Genomic DNA, 16,059 nt, shown 5'->3' on the forward strand with positions numbered 1-16,059 from the left:
GAAACTGATATAATAAAACCAAAATAAAAAAAACAAATTCAATATCCAGATATTTATTTTTATTTTTGTAGTGTTCCAAGCTTAACTAGACACTAGACTAAAAATAAATTTTAAATTTTTTCAATAGGTTTAGGGATTTCTTTAGAATTCCAGGGCAAAAAAAAACTTTAGCGTGGCTTGGATTATCACACGTAGAGCTGTCCCTGCCACTGATGCCTTTTTCCTGTTCCTTCTGCAAAGAGAAATGCACCTCGGGCACACCTCCAGAATTCCAGACCTTCAGAACTCCAGAGTGCTGGCCTTTTTCGATCTGTTCAGATGCGAATAATGCGGCCGGGGCGACGTGTCTCGCATAATTTGCAGCAAAGTGCACAACAATGGCTGCGGCCTCTGTCAGCCAGGCATTAGCAATACGCTGGGGTGGTGAAAATTGGATGGGGTGCACTTTCCACTTACCATTTTTCCGGTGTGGGTGTGGGTGTGACGCGTGAAATATTAGAAATTAAAAAACACATGACAAGCAATGTTGGCACTTTGATTTGTCTGCCAGTCGCAGACAATGTTTTTCCCCCGCCCATTCCACTTTTAATAATAATTTCGCAGGAGGTACAAGTTATATCCGGAGTGGTGGGATGGCAATTATTAGGTGGAATGGGGGATGTCTGCAGGCCAAGCCAATAAATTAGGAAACACCTGTTTTTAGCCGGCCAAGGCAAAAGTGGCGACAGATGTCTGCGAGGGGGAATCGAAACTGTTTTCCTGGCCGTAATGAAAATATTATTCCGACTACATAATTTGTGGAGCACCCGAACACGCACACACACAGCCCCCTGCCACCCTCCCTACCGGCTTAACCCCACTACGGGCCTTGGGGGTTTGTGTGTAATTTATGTTACTTTTTCTGCCGCTACTTGGCCGCATTTCGCGGTTTTTTATTGCTACGTGCGGAGAGAGAGATAAACAGAGAAAAAGATTTAGTACAATGCACTGAAAACCCTATTAAAAAAACCTAATCTATTTGGTATAAGCTAATATGTCAAGTGATCTAAAACAATTAAATTTAATTTTATAAACTATGTGAGCAGCTGTTTAAACTGTTGAACTGTTAAACTGTTAGTAAAACTAAAAACGTCAAATTAAAATAAATAATAAGCCACGGTAAATTAGAAATTTATGACTGTTTTATTACGACATGATAGTCTATTGATATCTATTTCTGTTTTTTCCCTGTGCAAATGAGCAAAAAGGTTGGGGAACCAGGAGCAGACCACGCCATAATGTCGTCATGACAGACGCGGCCATAAAAGATAATTATGATTCCGGTAATAGGTTTTATTTTTCGCATGTACCTCTTTTGTTCATGGGCACAGCTCCCGGTTGCCCCTGCACCACATTCGCAACCGGGTGGAAAAACCATTGCCAAAGGCCTTTGCTGTTGTTGTTCTAGTTGGCGTTGTGGTGGGGTGGTGCTGGCACAAAGGTCGACCTCGGTGGCTGCCCGTCTCCGTCTCCGGCCGACTTGCTGTGTCTACATTTACTTTTCGGGTGACCAACGTGGCATAGAAATTATGCGCATTATACGCGTCGCGCTCCAGCGCCTCGCTAAAAAATTATATCCGCGGAATTATGCGAGCCACGGTGGAAAATAAAGAGGATATAGTGGGTACAAGAAGGCGATAAGGGATCATTTTTACATACCCTTTTCCTGCTTAACAACCTGAATAAAAGTTGTGACCATCCAGGACAAGGCAATCTGAAACCTTTCAACTTATATGTGTTCTTTCTTTAAATATGCTTGAATATATCTTCTTCTTCAAATAAATATCAAATGAATTAAATAACATTTTAATCCAATCGCATTTAATATTTCGCATTTTTCCCTAGTCAGTTAAAATCCGTTTAACAAAACATAAAAATGAAAGGTCCTTGACCTGTTTTATATTACGTAATAAACTAGTAATAGTTGTTCAATCGTTGCTCCCATTGATCATTATTAAGCCATTGCAGAAGCCCAAGAGGAGTTACATTCTCAATTAGCAGCCCATCAAGGGGTAGCACTTTTCGGAGTTGGGGGAACAGATAAGTAGGAAATGAATGCCGTGTTTGCTATTCTAATGAAGTTGTCACGCTTATGAAGATTAATGCCACCTTGGCGCTCAGTTCTCATTTGGCTGGATGGATGGATTCGCTGTTTGAAGTTTCCCAGCTTGAAGTTGCCAGCCAGCCAGCAGTTTCCCAGTCAATCGCTGGCAGCGGGAGCTTCCTAACAAAGAGTAATTGTCCCAACATGATAATTGCTTTAATGACGAATGCAAAACGAAGCGGGGCTTCTGGATTTGATTAATGTGCTTCGCGGCAATTGACCCAGTTTTCAATTAGGAGCAGGAGTGACAGGTTTTAAGTTGGCCTGTTCAAAATCCACACCCCCTGGGCGTCTAACCCATGCTAAGAGTTCAAACAAGGAAGAGCTGAGGGAAATAGGGAAATGGCAGTCCTGTTGATGTCTAATGGAAAACGTGTGCGGGCATAAAAATGGCCGCTAAGAAAATGCATAAAAATGTGTGCGAACTTGTGAGTGTTCGTGTGCGTAAGTGTGTGTGTGTGTGTGTGTGCTTCTCTTCAGCAAAAGAAGGACATGCAAGGCCAAACGGAAGTCACACACGCTCGCTTATCGGGCAAAGTAACTTTTCCCCAGCAAATGCCAAAGTCCATAAAATATTTTTACACACCAGATCTGGATCTGTAGATACTCCTTCGGTCTTCTCCAAACTGGAGCAGGAGCAGGAGAAGGAGGAGGAGCAGAGTCCTGCGAATGGGGACGGCATGGCGCATACCTACACGTAACTGGATTTCTAAGGACCACGGAACTGTGGCCAAATTGTTTACACAAGTCATAAGCATTTTTTAGCGAACCATCGCCTTGGACGTTTGCTCGCTGTCTGTTTGCCAGTGTATAAAAGTCCTGCTGAGCATTTGCATAAACCTTTTGCTTTCTGTTTGCCTAGCCCATTATCCACCACCACCACCAGTTACTGCTACTACCACTCCACCAAAAAAGTTTTCACAACTGCAATAATCATAACTGCAACCGCTCGACATTGATTTCGAATTGGAAAGGATTGGCGGGCGGACCGCTGGGCGCCATTAATGGAGCATTGTTTCACAAGTCGTTCCGACGCGAACCCGAGTGTTCAAATTTCCGCTTGATTTGAGCTTAGTGGCCGGCCCATAAAGCATGGCCAAACTTTAGCAAGTGGCGAGCATTCAAAGTTTAAGCGTTTTGAGTTTTATGCTCGCAATGGAATTCAGTGGGTCAGCAATTGTAATTGATATGCTGTTGAAGGTGCCATCGAAATACGAACACCCAAAAGTGCATTTACTTTTGTGTATTTAGGTGTTCGAAATGGTTAAATCGTTTGAGGGATGATCTGAGATTCTGAGAAGGCAACTCCCCAAGAACTGACTGTCTGAAGTAAATAGGTTTTGTGGTCCTGACATTTTAGGTTAAACGATATTTTGTACCGTGACATGTTTGCCCGTCGCTGTACTCACTGATTTTGATCCATGCGCCAATGATTGATGACACTTAATTGATGAACATCCTCCTGCCTTCGTTTGATTTGGAGCCGGGGGAGAACTCTGGGCGGCACAACAATGCCTCGAGCAAATATTTGCCCATGTCTGGCTTAAAGTGGCCCGAAAGCAGCTTAAAGGTCCGCCCAGCTGTTGACAGCGAACCCGTAAAGCCAACCCGGAACCGTCTACGGTCACGGACATAAACTTGGTGGCTGGACGGCTGGACGGCCGGACATTTTCCAGGTCACAGGTGCTTTTGTTGTCCGCATTAGATTTGCCTTCCGTTTCCCCACCGTACACACGCACCCACCCACACGTTTCTATATAGAAACGCACACAAATCTCTGGACCTTCGTGCATTTGGTCTTTTTGTTTGGCTGCTCTGTCCATTTGGCTGTAAAATTTATTTCATTTGTCCAACACCCCGACCCCGCAAAAGGCATGACGCTGACAGTTTTATGGCAAAGTTAAGCCGATATCAACGGCAGGACATATGACCCGGACCCCCATCCATATTATTCGCCGGCATTGGCCGCTCCATAAAAGTGTAAAATTTAAAGCCTTTTTTGCCATACCTTGGCACACACACAACAAGTGGGTTCCCCCATACAAAACGGTATTTAGGTTTTGCGCAAAACCCTTTCATTGGACTCACTCATGGCTGAAGCAGATAGCAATTGTTCAGCAATGCGAGCATTAACCAATAAGAATCGCATGGTCCAGTGCTTCGGTTGGGAGATACCCGCTTACTATTTACATTATTCAACTTTTTAGCAGCGAAATTAATAGGCGTTTTAAGGGTAAAGCCATCAATTAATAATATTCAAATATATTAAATGAGTAAATAAAGAAATATAACTAAGGTGACTGCATGATCTTGAAATTTATAGACATTTGAATACAAGTGAAATGATTTGCATTCGAGAATTTTGTCAAACTTGAATTGTAATCAATCTTTTGAATTAAATGTAACATAGCTATTGTTTTGGGAAACAAAAAGCGTTATGACTTAACTTTCCTTAAAAAAAAATAAGGGTAAAATGCTATTTATTTAAATCAAAAACCTTGGCTTCTGTATTGCTTTATCTTGGTTAACAAGTGCTTTAAACAATTTTAGAGCACAACTTTTGCTACTCAATACTAAGGATTCCGAGAACTTGCAACCAGCTTCTTAAGTCTTTAAAGTATTATTTTATTAGTAAAATATACTAATGAAATTTTAATTGAAGTACCAGTTCAGTCTACAATATCAGGCCGCATGTCTCGGCTGTAGCTCCCGCAGAACTCCTGGAACCATACGTAGGTACTGAGCTTATTATGGACAACAGGGCCCATGACGAACAATGGGATGGGCATGGGGCCGGGACTTTTTCCGCTGTTGTACAAATCCGAGGTCAACTTGACGTCGATCATTATGGTGGCATGGAGCATGTAAAGAAGTCCGCAGGTCAGCGACGAAATGGACTGAGCCCGCATGTAGTAGGAGAACTGGTGAATGGGAACGAGCTCGTTGTATTCATCCTTTACCTCCTCGACAGAGGTATCGAAAAACATATGAAACTGACGCTCTGCGTCCCACATCGTGGTCAACGATACCAGGATGAAGGCAAAAGTGCCAGCCAATGACTTCCAGATCTCCAAGCAAACGCTGGGCTTGTCACCCGTGCAAATCGCGATGCTCTGGAAGGGGGTCCAAACCATGAACATGTGGAAAGTTAGCATGTATATATATTGGATCCCCTCTCCATCCCAGCTAATGGTTTCCATGCCCGTTATGTGATATCCCATGCAGAACATGTTGAACACCGTTTCCAGGGTGTAAAACAAAAATAGCACTGGGCGCAGGGCTTCAGGTGGAGTTAACTGGAGATCAAGTTCAGCAGACGACTGCCATCCCCGTCCGCGGAAAAAAGAATTAACGGATCTATTGATCATGGACGACATGATCAGGATTTGAATTTTTGTGGGTACAAAATATATCAAACTAAAGTGTTTTTTCTGTAATTGTGAAATGTAAGCCAATGAAGTATACAAAAAAAAACTGAAGTAGTGTCATATATACTTTGAAAACAAATTTGTTTTCTAGACCAACAAGTTGCAGAGATATATTATTATTTTAAATGTTTGGTAGTTGGCAGGACTTACAATTAACCAACTTTAAAACCTGAGCACCAATTTATGATTTGCGTCTGTGCTGATTGATACAAATAATGCTTGGCATTACTTAACTATTTACAGACCATACTCTTTTATCTACAAGCCCTCATTCGTTTAATGTACAAATATGCTACGTATGTTCTGTATTTATTTGTCAATAATAGATTACAGCAGAATGGGACTAGCTTTTCCAGCTATCAGCACTTTTGAGTGGGTAATTCCCCCTTTTGACCATTACAGACACTAAATAGACACTTGCCGGTGGTCAGTGATCTCGGCGAGCACGTTCTTTCTATGACGCAGCTCAATTGGCGAGCACGTAGCGCCAACGCGTTACTTTTGTTCCGGTACTCTTGGGTTAATTAAATCGCTGCGTGTCGCTATCAATGCGCTGCTTATCAGCGGGCCAAAGAATCGCTATAAACGGAAAACGGTGAATATTTATCTCGGCCCGATGTTAACTTGCCAACTTCGACGGTTTTTGGCTATGACAGTTGGCGCTGGCACGTAGACCCAATTGGAACCCCGGACAGAAAGGTACCCAACGATGCGCTCTTCCAAGTGGCTGCTTCCGCTGATGCTGATGCTCCTGGTGCTGCTCCATCACCAGGTGAAAAGTGAAGAGAGCCACTGCACCTCGGTGGCGGGAATGGTCAAGTTGCTCGATCTGGAGGCTCAGCTTATCGATAACCTGGCAGATTACGCCGGCGAACTGGAAGAAAAGCTAGAGAATGTAAAAAGGTGCGTAATAATCTAGCCCATATCTTATCTCTACGAAAAATTGTTAAACATTTATAACATATTTAAACTAATTTAATTGTTTTTATTTAAACCCTAACAATCAACAAAGTTACCAATTTTGATTACTTTTCCGCTAAAGTAATGTCAATATAACAATTACTGTCACTCTTAAAAGGGGGCAAATTGGATTACAAGTAATAAAAGAACTTAAGACTATTTATAACCATTACAAGTTTTCTTATAGAAAAAAGAATTGTCTGTAATACATTTTTTCATCACAATGACAATTTTTTAAATTATATGTAAAAATCAAAAAATGTTTTATTTTTTTTTAGAAACATTGCCAAAATGCGATTGGAAAACGACAGAGCTCGAAGCTCTACTGAGGAGTATCTATCCAATCCCCTGAACTCGTTTTCCCTGATCCGCCGCATGAATCGTGACTGGATGATGTGGCAGCTCTACATGGACGATCCAGTGGGTCTGTCGCAGGTGGAGAAGGTCCAGGAGCTTAGAGAGCATATGCCCACTAATACAGATGTGGAGGAGGCTGTGACCGCCTTGGATCGCATTCAAAGCACCTATGGCCTTAAAGTGGCTCACATTGCCCAAGGGCTGCTCAATGAAAAACAGTACAAGTAAGCTATAATAGTTTTATATTGGTGAGCTGCACAAACTAATATGTTATTTTTACAGTGTGAGTCTAAATGTTTTGGACACTTATGCCATGGGTCAAATACTCTTTGATCAAAGCAGATATTGGGCAGCTGCTGGCTGGCTGTATCAGTCGATAGTTTTGATGGAGCTTAACACACTTACAGCTCCCCTGGAGGTTTCCAAAAGCGAAGTTCAAATGGCCTATGCGGAAGTTCTGCTGAAAATGAGTAAGTTTTTCCAGGATTTCAAGGGGAATGCTTTTAATAGTAAACTCCAAACAGACCAGCAAGCGGATGCCCTGAAAGTTGTCAACATTGCACTGACTGATAAGCCGCATGATATTAAACTGTTGATGAAGAAGTCGGAAATTGAAACGATGATAAGGACGGGCACCAAAAATAATGTGCCGAAGGTATTGTCGACTGGCTGATAAGGTCGCCCACTCAGATAGGGCTTAAATTAACCGAAATCGAAACCATTTTAGGTTCAGCAGGGAGCTGTGGGACCGAATGCCTACCAGATGGGCTGTCGAGGTCAGTTCCCACCGTCCGCGGATGGGAGGCTCCACTGTCGCTATAACAGCACCACCTCTCCTTTTCTGATCCTCGCTCCTTTTAAAATGGAACTGGTGGGTCTGGACCCGTACATGGTGATCTACCACGATGTGGTCTCTGCTGAAGAGATTAAGGAACTACAAGGAATGGCCACTCCGGGTCTTAAAAGGGCCACTGTTTTCCAGGCCTCCTCCGGTCGCAATGAAGTGGTGAAGACCAGGACCTCCAAGGTGGCCTGGTTCCCCGATTCCTATAGCCCTCTCACTGTTCGCTTAAATGCCCGTGTCGCCGATATGACCGGGTTTAATCTCTACGGCTCTGAGATGCTGCAGCTAATGAACTATGGTCTGGGTGGCCACTACGATAAGCACTACGACTTCTTCAACCAAACTGTTAGTAATTATATTTCAGATGTTACAAGATTTACCATACATTTGCTTTCCTTAACAGAATTCCAATCTGACGGCCATGAGTGGCGATCGTATTGCCACTGTACTCTTCTATGTAAGTATATGTGGCCTTAAATTATATTTTTAAATCTTTCTTTTCTAGATTGTGATATTCAAAAATAATTTTATTTAATTGTTTTTGTATATATCCCCACCTTTAGCTTACGGATGTAGAGCAGGGCGGTGCCACGGTCTTCCCAAATATTCAAAAAGCTGTTTTCCCTCAACGCGGATCAGTCGTAATGTGGTACAACCTCAAGGACGACGGTCAACCCAATACTCAAACTCTTCACGCCGCCTGTCCTGTTATAGTGGGATCTAAATGGGGTAAGTCATTACCTATTTAAGCTTCAATCTGCGATACTAAATATTATATTCTTAACAGTATGCAACAAATGGATTCGAGAGCGCGATCAGCTATTCAGCAGGCCTTGCCTTAAAAAGTGAATGTGATTCTCAAGTAAACTAAAATTAGCAATGTAATATTAAACACCCACTATGAAACTCAATAAAGTGAACCCAAAATCAATCATGCTGTCAGTTAAACTCACATTACTCGCGATAAGAACAATTTGAAATCAAGAGGTATAATTAAAGGTGTTTTTACCCAAGACCATTCATCATAATCAAAATGTGGAAATACCTGTCACATTGCGGGGATATCAATGTTTATACATCAGCAATTATTTGACACTTAGCTTGCACCTTAATTCTAAGCTAACGAATTGTTATCTGTGCCTTTTAAGCAAATATGCTATGGTTTCAGAAATTAATTTAATGTGCAATAAAAAGTATTCTGCTTATCAGAAAGGGGGTACATCATCATTTTTTTCATAAATTTGAAAAACTGAACAATTTTTAACTGTAAATGCCATTTGATTGGCAATTTAATGATGAATTGACGTTCGATCTTTTGACCATTTCGCCATTTTTAATGTGAAAACGCAAAATTATTTTTTGTGTCAGAGTAGATCAAGCCACAATACTCTAAATACAAACAAATTTTGATAAGCTGTAGAATTTTGTATCACTTGAAGGAGTCACACGACTCTAATGAATGGCAAATGTATGCTAATATCAGGATTCGTCCTGCTTCTTTTGCTTTTTATAACATTAGCCGATGGAATAAGTCAAGGGCCCAAAAGCCATGCTTTTTCGGTGGCTTCAATGGCATCGCTTCTTGAAACTGAAAAGAGGCTAATCGACAACCTCGAAGAGTATGCCAATGCTTTGGAACAGAAGCTGCAGGTCTTTCGTGGGTGAGGAAATTACTGAGAAACAGATATAGTTTTTTCCAACTAACTCTTTTCTTAGCTATATCCCAATTATGAAGAAAGAAAACGAAAGTGGGCGTCTTCACACTATTTCCTACCTGGGCAATCCTATAAATGGCTTTTCACTCATCCGACGACTTCATCAAGATTGGCCCAAATGGCAGAAATACCTGAAACAGCCAGTGGGCATTGTTCAGTTAAGAAACTTTAAGGGCTGGAGGAAAGATCTTCCCCAGAAAGCGGACTTGTGGGATGCCTGTGCCGGCATAACCCGCATACAAAAGATTTATGAACTTAAAGTTGAAGACATTATCAGGGGTAAACTTAATGGCAAGCAGTACAAGTCAGTAACTTAGTACTTCTATCTTAAATATTTGATTACAATAGTTGTCTATTCTCTATAGTGCTTGCATGAGTTCTGCAGATATTTTTGCGGTGGGGCAACATTTGGCGAAGACAAAACAATCGACAGAAGCTGTTTTATGGTTGCAGGAGGTTTACTCTCGCCTCCAGGAGGAACTTCCGATTATTCCTGAGCACCTGTTGATTGGGGAGATAGAGGTCCTTAAATTACTGGCGGAAAACTATTTGGCAGAAGGTTAGTGGAACCTACCCTTAGACATAACAAATCTAATTTAAGTTTTCTAGATCTCCACTTAAAAGCCTTAACTTTACTTGAAAATGATCTAAAGCCTTACAAGCACAATGCTAAATTTTTGCGACTCTGGCAAAAAACAAAAGACCTCTTAAAAAGCCAGGATGAGCTTTCATTGAAAAGAAACAAACAGCCAGAAGGTCTGATGGCAAGGAACTTAATGTTGAGCTGTAAAGGGTTGCTTGGGGGATCAACTAGGCAGCACTGTTTATACAACTTCAGTACCACACCTTTTCTCCGTCTTGCGCCCCTTAAAATGGAGCAGATCGGACTGGATCCATATGTGGTGCTTTATCATGATGTCATTTACCCACAAGAATCGGCACAACTGATAGACCTTGCTGTATCGGGCTTACGCGTAAGCGGTACCGTCAAAGACAACGATTCAAACAAAAAGCGGATGAGGACTGTCAAGGCTCGTTGGGTGAAGAAGGAGTTGAACAAGCTGACTAGGCGCATTACACGGCGAATACGTGATATGACGGGCCTCGACCTCACCGATTCAGAAAAGTTTCAGGTAAGTTTTACACGAAATACACTGTTTTATGCTGAATTCATATAAATTTTCTTTGCAGATAATCAACTATGGTATTGGTGGACACTACAACATGCACAAGGACTATTTTAACATTACAACTACCCATGCTATGAAAAATAGCATGAGCGAACTCTTGGGAAACCGTCTTGCCACAGTTCTTTTTTACGTATTTGCATTTTAAATATAGTATTTATAAGAGTAATTCCATATTTCTAAATATCCGCAGCTGACTGACGTAGAACAAGGTGGAGCCACTGTATTTCCTGCATCTGGTTATACCATATATCCCCGAGCTGGAACTGCACTTTTCTGGTACAACCTACATACGGATGGGAATGGTGATCCTTCCACTTTGCATGCCGCCTGCCCAGTGATTGTGGGCTCAAAATGGGGTAACCTAAGTTGATATTATCAATCCTTATTAAAAGGGCTTTAATTAAAATATTTTGATAGTGATGAGCGAGTGGATTAGTGAACGGAGTCAGATGTTCCTCAGGCCCTGCCTTAAACTCTCACCATAAACAGGCAGCTTAAGAAAAGTTTCCTTAGTAAATTAAGTTTTCAAAAGAAATCACCTTGTTATATAAGCATGAATGTACCAAGTTATTTATAAAATATTTAAATACATGCTTGTAAATTGTTACTGTCAGATCAAAAAATACAAATATTTAAAATCTTTAAAAAGCAAGTAAGATTAAATTTTAATCGTTAATCTCTAAAACTGAAGCTAATACAAACTCTATATATCAAGTTGGCCTGGCTAAATACCTATTTACAAGCGTACATATTTTTAAAAATACATGGCGTTAAGAAAACAACAATGGATGCTTTTACGAGGATTTCTCGTGGCGACTTTATTTCTCACATCTCTGGCCTTTGGAAATAGTCCTGTCGAAAGGAGTCAATCGTTGTCATTGGTGACAATGCTGCCGCTGCTTGATTTGGAGTGGAAGCTGATCGAAAACCTCAATAACTATACCAAAGCACTAGAGCTAAAGCTGCATATTGTGCGCAGGTGAATATAATAGTCACATAATATCTCACAGTTTTAAATATTACACCATTTCTCAGTCATATCGACGTGATGCGTGCTGAAAATGAGAAAGGCAGACTGGATCCCATAGCCTATCTGTCCAATCCTCTAAATGGCTTCTCACTCATCCGACGATTGTATCAGGATTGGAGTAAGTGGCGCAAATACATGGAGCAACCAGTAGGCATCCTTCAGATCCAAAATTTGGACAACTTGCTGGTTGAGTTACCCTCGAAACTGGACTTGTGGGATGCTTGCGCAGGAATAATCCGCATTCAGAGCACTTATAATTTGGGAATAGGTGATTTTATCAGCGGTAAACTCGATGGAAAACAATATAAGTGGGTACCATTTATAAGTTTCTGCCTTTAAGTTATTGTTAATATTTTTGGGCCACCCATTAAAGTGTCAGCATGAGTTCTGCAGATATTTTTGCAGTGGGTCAGCATTTTGTAGAGGAAAAAAGTTCATGGGAAGCTATTCAATGGCTGCAAGAAGTGCCCCGACACCTTAAAAATGAACTTTTACCACAGCACCTGGCGATTGGCGAGGTGGAGGTCCTGAAATTACTGGCTGAAATGCACGTGAATCAAAGTAAGTTGTATCATCATTAGTTATGACAAATCTAAAAAAGGTATTCTAGAAAATTATGTCGAAGCCCTTTCTCTGCTGGATAATTGCTTGAAGCTCAAGCCCCACGATGCTGCTCTTCTGCGGCTCAGGCTTAAAACATTATGTTTTATAGAGAGACAACAAACTCCTGTTCTCAATGAAAACAAACCGCTTAAAACTCCATTCGTAGAAGAATATAAGTTGAGCTGTAGGGGAATATCCGAGAGACCAAGTAGACTGCACTGTTTCTACAACTTTACCACCACACCATTCCTTCGTCTGGCACCACTAAAAACGGAGCAGATCGGATTGGATCCATATATAGTGCTTTATCACGAAGTCCTTTCCAAACGAGAAATGTCATTGCTGATAAGTCGTGCCTCTCGCAAAATGAAAGTGGCCACAATCTATAAAAGTAATACGAAAAATAAAAAAAAAAAAGGGAGGACTGCCAAGGGCCATTGGTTTAATAAGGAAAACAACGAGCTAACCAGACGCATTAGTAGAAGGATTCACGACATGACTGGATTTGATTTGACCGATTCGGAAGAATTTCAGGTAGCTTATGTATAATTAAGTAAAAAAAAATAATTTCAATTGCCATCATCACAGTTATATATTTATGATAACTAATGCTCTTTAATTTTTCAGGTTATTAACTATGGCATTGGTGGACACTTTCACACGCACTCGGATTACTTTAACTTTGCCTCAGCTAATTTTACGGGACATCGTAATCGCCAGGCTACTGTATTGGGTGATCGCATTGCCACAGTGCTTTTCTATGTGAGGAGATATAATGAATAGTTCTTTGTTGATCCTTCAATATTCCCCCGCACTTCCAGTTGACTGACGTTGAGCAGGGTGGCGCCACGGTCTTCGAGAAAACAGGATATGCCGTATATCCGCGTGCTGGAACAGCCATATTTTGGTTCAACTTGAATACGAATGGGTACGGTGATCCCCGCACTCGACATGCCGCCTGCCCAGTGATTGTGGGATCCAAATGGGGTGAGTTCCGTGCCAATGATTAACCCGAAATTAAACCTAGCTTAACCCCTACTCTCGTGACAGTGATGACCGAGTGGATACGCGAATGGCGGCAAATGTTTATCAGACCCTGTTTGCCCCGCGCCACGGGAACCTCTTCGAAGCTGAACAGAACGAAATCATAGACAAACAAATTTCCGGCATAATCACTCTGCACACTTAACAAAAACCCACCCAGCTCAGCTTAAATGCCTTTTTAAAATGCCAACACGAAAAAAATAAAGTGCTGAGTGGTTGATAGTCCCTGATAGTCCGGGGGTGCAAGGATAAGGAGCGGCATCTGCTGCTCCAGGACCAAGGTAAAACCAAAGACCACCGCAGCCGCATTTTAGCATACTCCTAGGCGGACTCCTTCCCCGATTCCTCGATGGCGTCTAGTGTCTGACACCGCGTACGTGATGTGCAACTTAATGTTTCAATTAGAGGTGAAGTGGCGCCCGAGCAGGGGCTATCGTTATCGCTTCACTGCACTGCGAGAAACTACTAAATAAAATTGTATTATTTGGAATACAAAAAATTGTTGTCTCTTATCTCATTAATGTTATATTTTCCAGAACTCTTTAGTTCTCAGCAGTATTTTTATAAAAGACAAAATAAAATAAAATCTGTGCATAATTTTAATTTTTTAAGACTAGAAAATTAATAAAATAATATTTATTTTCATAGTCATTTTACAAAATGTAGGTAAAATATAAGAAGTTTTTGTTCAGTGTTACTTAATTTTTGCATGTGTATTTGGGTGTGTTTGCCAAGCTGGGATACGAGTATATCTCTATCAGTCTGTGCACTTATCTGCTTTTAAAAACTTTTAATAATGAACTCTCGCCCACCGCCAAGCGACGTGTTGGTGTCAGACCTTTGGCCCCCAACCTTTAAACCAGTTGACTCGGCAGTTTTGTTAGTTAAACCCAACGTATCCCATTCCCTTAATCACCTTTTGTTTGAGTTATTTGCATGTGCATAAGTTCGTCACTGTAACATCTACTTAATTTAAGGTTTTCCCTTGGGTAAAATAATAAATATTCTGCAAAAACCGAATACATCAATGACTTTAGCAAAATCTTTTAAGCAAAAGTAAGGTGGGGGATGCCAAAAGGTTGGCCGCCCAACACCTTTTAATAAAGCGCAATGCCAATAAATAAAAAATTGCCGACATATGCGAAAAAGTCCTGCTATCCCATCAAGTGGCCAAATGCAAACCCAGTCGGCCTGAGAGAATTTAGAGTGTCCTGTACAGGAAATCAAGGACGATAGAGGAATAACCCTTAAGCGAACCCAAGGAAGTCGCATATAGCCGCAGCCTCAAAGGAGTTGTACCTAAAAACGAATTTCGATTTGATTGTGTGCACTTTATGGTGTGTCCTCGGCCCAACCAACCTCCACTTTTCCACAGAGATGATTACATATGCGCAGACCAATAATTTTGCCCACAGCCCAAAGAGGAAAAAACGTATCTAACAAGGTTAAGAAATGTTCCGAAGCGGAGAGCATTGATTGTATAAATCTAGTAAAATGTTTTATATGCGCACCGAAGATGAATGGCTGAGTTGAGTGGGGGGCACGGAAAAAGGGTTGGCCGCCCACATTTTGTGGTCAATGAAGGAAATATGATTTGGATTTTGTTACTTTGATTACACACATTACATGCGAAAAATGAAAAAGTAGCAGCGCACAGCCCAGACAGACCGAAGGGGTCAAAACCGACTCTGTGTGTGTGCAACGTGTGTTAAATTTCAAGTTGCGGTCTGCCGTCGTAAAGCATTTGATAGGTTTCCCAGTCTTCGCGCAGGAAATTGAGTTTTTCTAGCAGCTGGCCGGGCAAAAAAAAAAAAGAAAATAATGTGAAAGAAAGAAATTCATGTCTCTGCCAAACTCAGGGTCAGCATGGGTAAATCGATAAGTTGCGTCGAGCTAATTTAAATTTAAATCTAGATATGCCACCGATCAGTCGATCAATCGATGGACCTGCCTTTCAACACCTTCATCGGCAAGGTGAGTTGTCTATTTATACCTGAACAAGTCACAGAAAAAAGAGACATTGCCCCCGCTATTCGTGGTGCAAAATACCTTTTGTTTAATTTGATTTGATAAAGACACCAACAATGATACAAAGCCGATATATCCATTATAACACTTTTAAAACCTTTTTTGAGCCAACATTTTAATTTTACATTTTTTTTTTCGTTAGAATTTAGTGGTTTTTAAATATATATTTTATTTTTTGGGATAGTAGTTCCTTACACAGAATTAAGAACATTTATTTTAAAATCCATTTTAATGTGAAATCAAAATTTGAGCAATCAATAATATACCCCATACCCAATGTCAGATACAAAACTAGAGTAGTTGAAGAAGTGACAAATTAGCCCCTGGTGTTCAACATTGTGTTCATTCCACCCATCTAGTTGACACTATTTTTGGGCAGTGTAGATTGATGATTCGATCGGAGGTGGTGACAGGTGCCAAGGCAGAGCATCGGGTGCAGTGCACCGGCATCGACCGATTCGATACTCGATGCTCGACGGACTCATTCGGCACCCTCGAATGCCGATTTGGGCACCGGGCATAAATTGATTAAATGCCAGTGGACGGGCGACGGCTCACAATCAATTACGGCAGGACGAATTTGACATGGGGGGAGGGAGTGATTGCATAATCTGGACAGTTGCATACAAATCGCAATCATCCTGGGACGTTCAGCCAACCAGTCAGGCAGTCAGGCAGTCAGCCAGTGAAAATCAATGCCAAAGTTGATTTACGTGT

General features: G+C 41.3%; 4 protein-coding genes across 4 annotated transcripts; 3 read left to right on the forward strand and 1 right to left on the reverse strand.

The window, feature by feature from the left end:
• Nucleotides 1-4,638: 4,638 nt before the first annotated feature.
• Nucleotides 4,639-5,581, reverse strand: LOC108148563. Its single transcript, XM_017275609.2, has 2 exons — nucleotides 4,809-5,581; nucleotides 4,639-4,753 (listed from the first exon to the last, which is right to left on the reverse strand). The coding sequence occupies exon 1, from the start codon at nucleotides 5,518-5,520 to the stop codon at nucleotides 4,813-4,815; it is 708 nt and encodes a 235-aa protein (XP_017131098.1). The 5' UTR covers nucleotides 5,521-5,581; the 3' UTR covers nucleotides 4,639-4,753; nucleotides 4,809-4,812.
• A 656-nt stretch (nucleotides 5,582-6,237) lies between these two features.
• LOC108148510 (prolyl 4-hydroxylase subunit alpha-2) lies at nucleotides 6,238-8,652 on the forward strand. Its single transcript, XM_017275548.2, has 8 exons — nucleotides 6,238-6,474; nucleotides 6,810-7,112; nucleotides 7,171-7,358; nucleotides 7,413-7,543; nucleotides 7,616-8,077; nucleotides 8,136-8,189; nucleotides 8,296-8,461; nucleotides 8,520-8,652. Exons 1-8 carry the CDS (start codon nucleotides 6,281-6,283, stop codon nucleotides 8,579-8,581), a joined length of 1,560 nt encoding a protein of 519 aa, XP_017131037.1. The 5' UTR covers nucleotides 6,238-6,280; the 3' UTR covers nucleotides 8,582-8,652.
• Nucleotides 8,653-9,139: 487 nt separating this feature from the next.
• LOC108148576 (prolyl 4-hydroxylase subunit alpha-1) lies at nucleotides 9,140-11,199 on the forward strand. Its single transcript, XM_017275622.2, has 7 exons — nucleotides 9,140-9,393; nucleotides 9,449-9,751; nucleotides 9,813-10,006; nucleotides 10,057-10,580; nucleotides 10,639-10,767; nucleotides 10,828-10,993; nucleotides 11,055-11,199. Exons 1-7 carry the CDS (start codon nucleotides 9,188-9,190, stop codon nucleotides 11,120-11,122), a joined length of 1,590 nt encoding a protein of 529 aa, XP_017131111.1. The 5' UTR covers nucleotides 9,140-9,187; the 3' UTR covers nucleotides 11,123-11,199.
• Nucleotides 11,200-11,369: 170 nt separating this feature from the next.
• Nucleotides 11,370-13,768, forward strand: LOC108148557 (prolyl 4-hydroxylase subunit alpha-2-like). The gene is made up of 7 exons (XM_041709324.1): nucleotides 11,370-11,616; nucleotides 11,673-11,975; nucleotides 12,041-12,228; nucleotides 12,278-12,804; nucleotides 12,898-13,032; nucleotides 13,092-13,257; nucleotides 13,321-13,768. The coding sequence occupies exons 1-7, from the start codon at nucleotides 11,402-11,404 to the stop codon at nucleotides 13,419-13,421; spliced, it is 1,635 nt and encodes a 544-aa protein (XP_041565258.1). The 5' UTR covers nucleotides 11,370-11,401; the 3' UTR covers nucleotides 13,422-13,768.
• Nucleotides 13,769-16,059: the final 2,291 nt, after the last annotated feature.

This window comes from Drosophila elegans, unplaced genomic scaffold (genome assembly GCF_018152505.1).
Source record: "Drosophila elegans isolate 14027-0461.03 unplaced genomic scaffold, ASM1815250v1 contig_476, whole genome shotgun sequence".
Lineage (NCBI taxonomy): Eukaryota > Metazoa > Arthropoda > Insecta > Diptera > Drosophilidae > Drosophila > Drosophila elegans.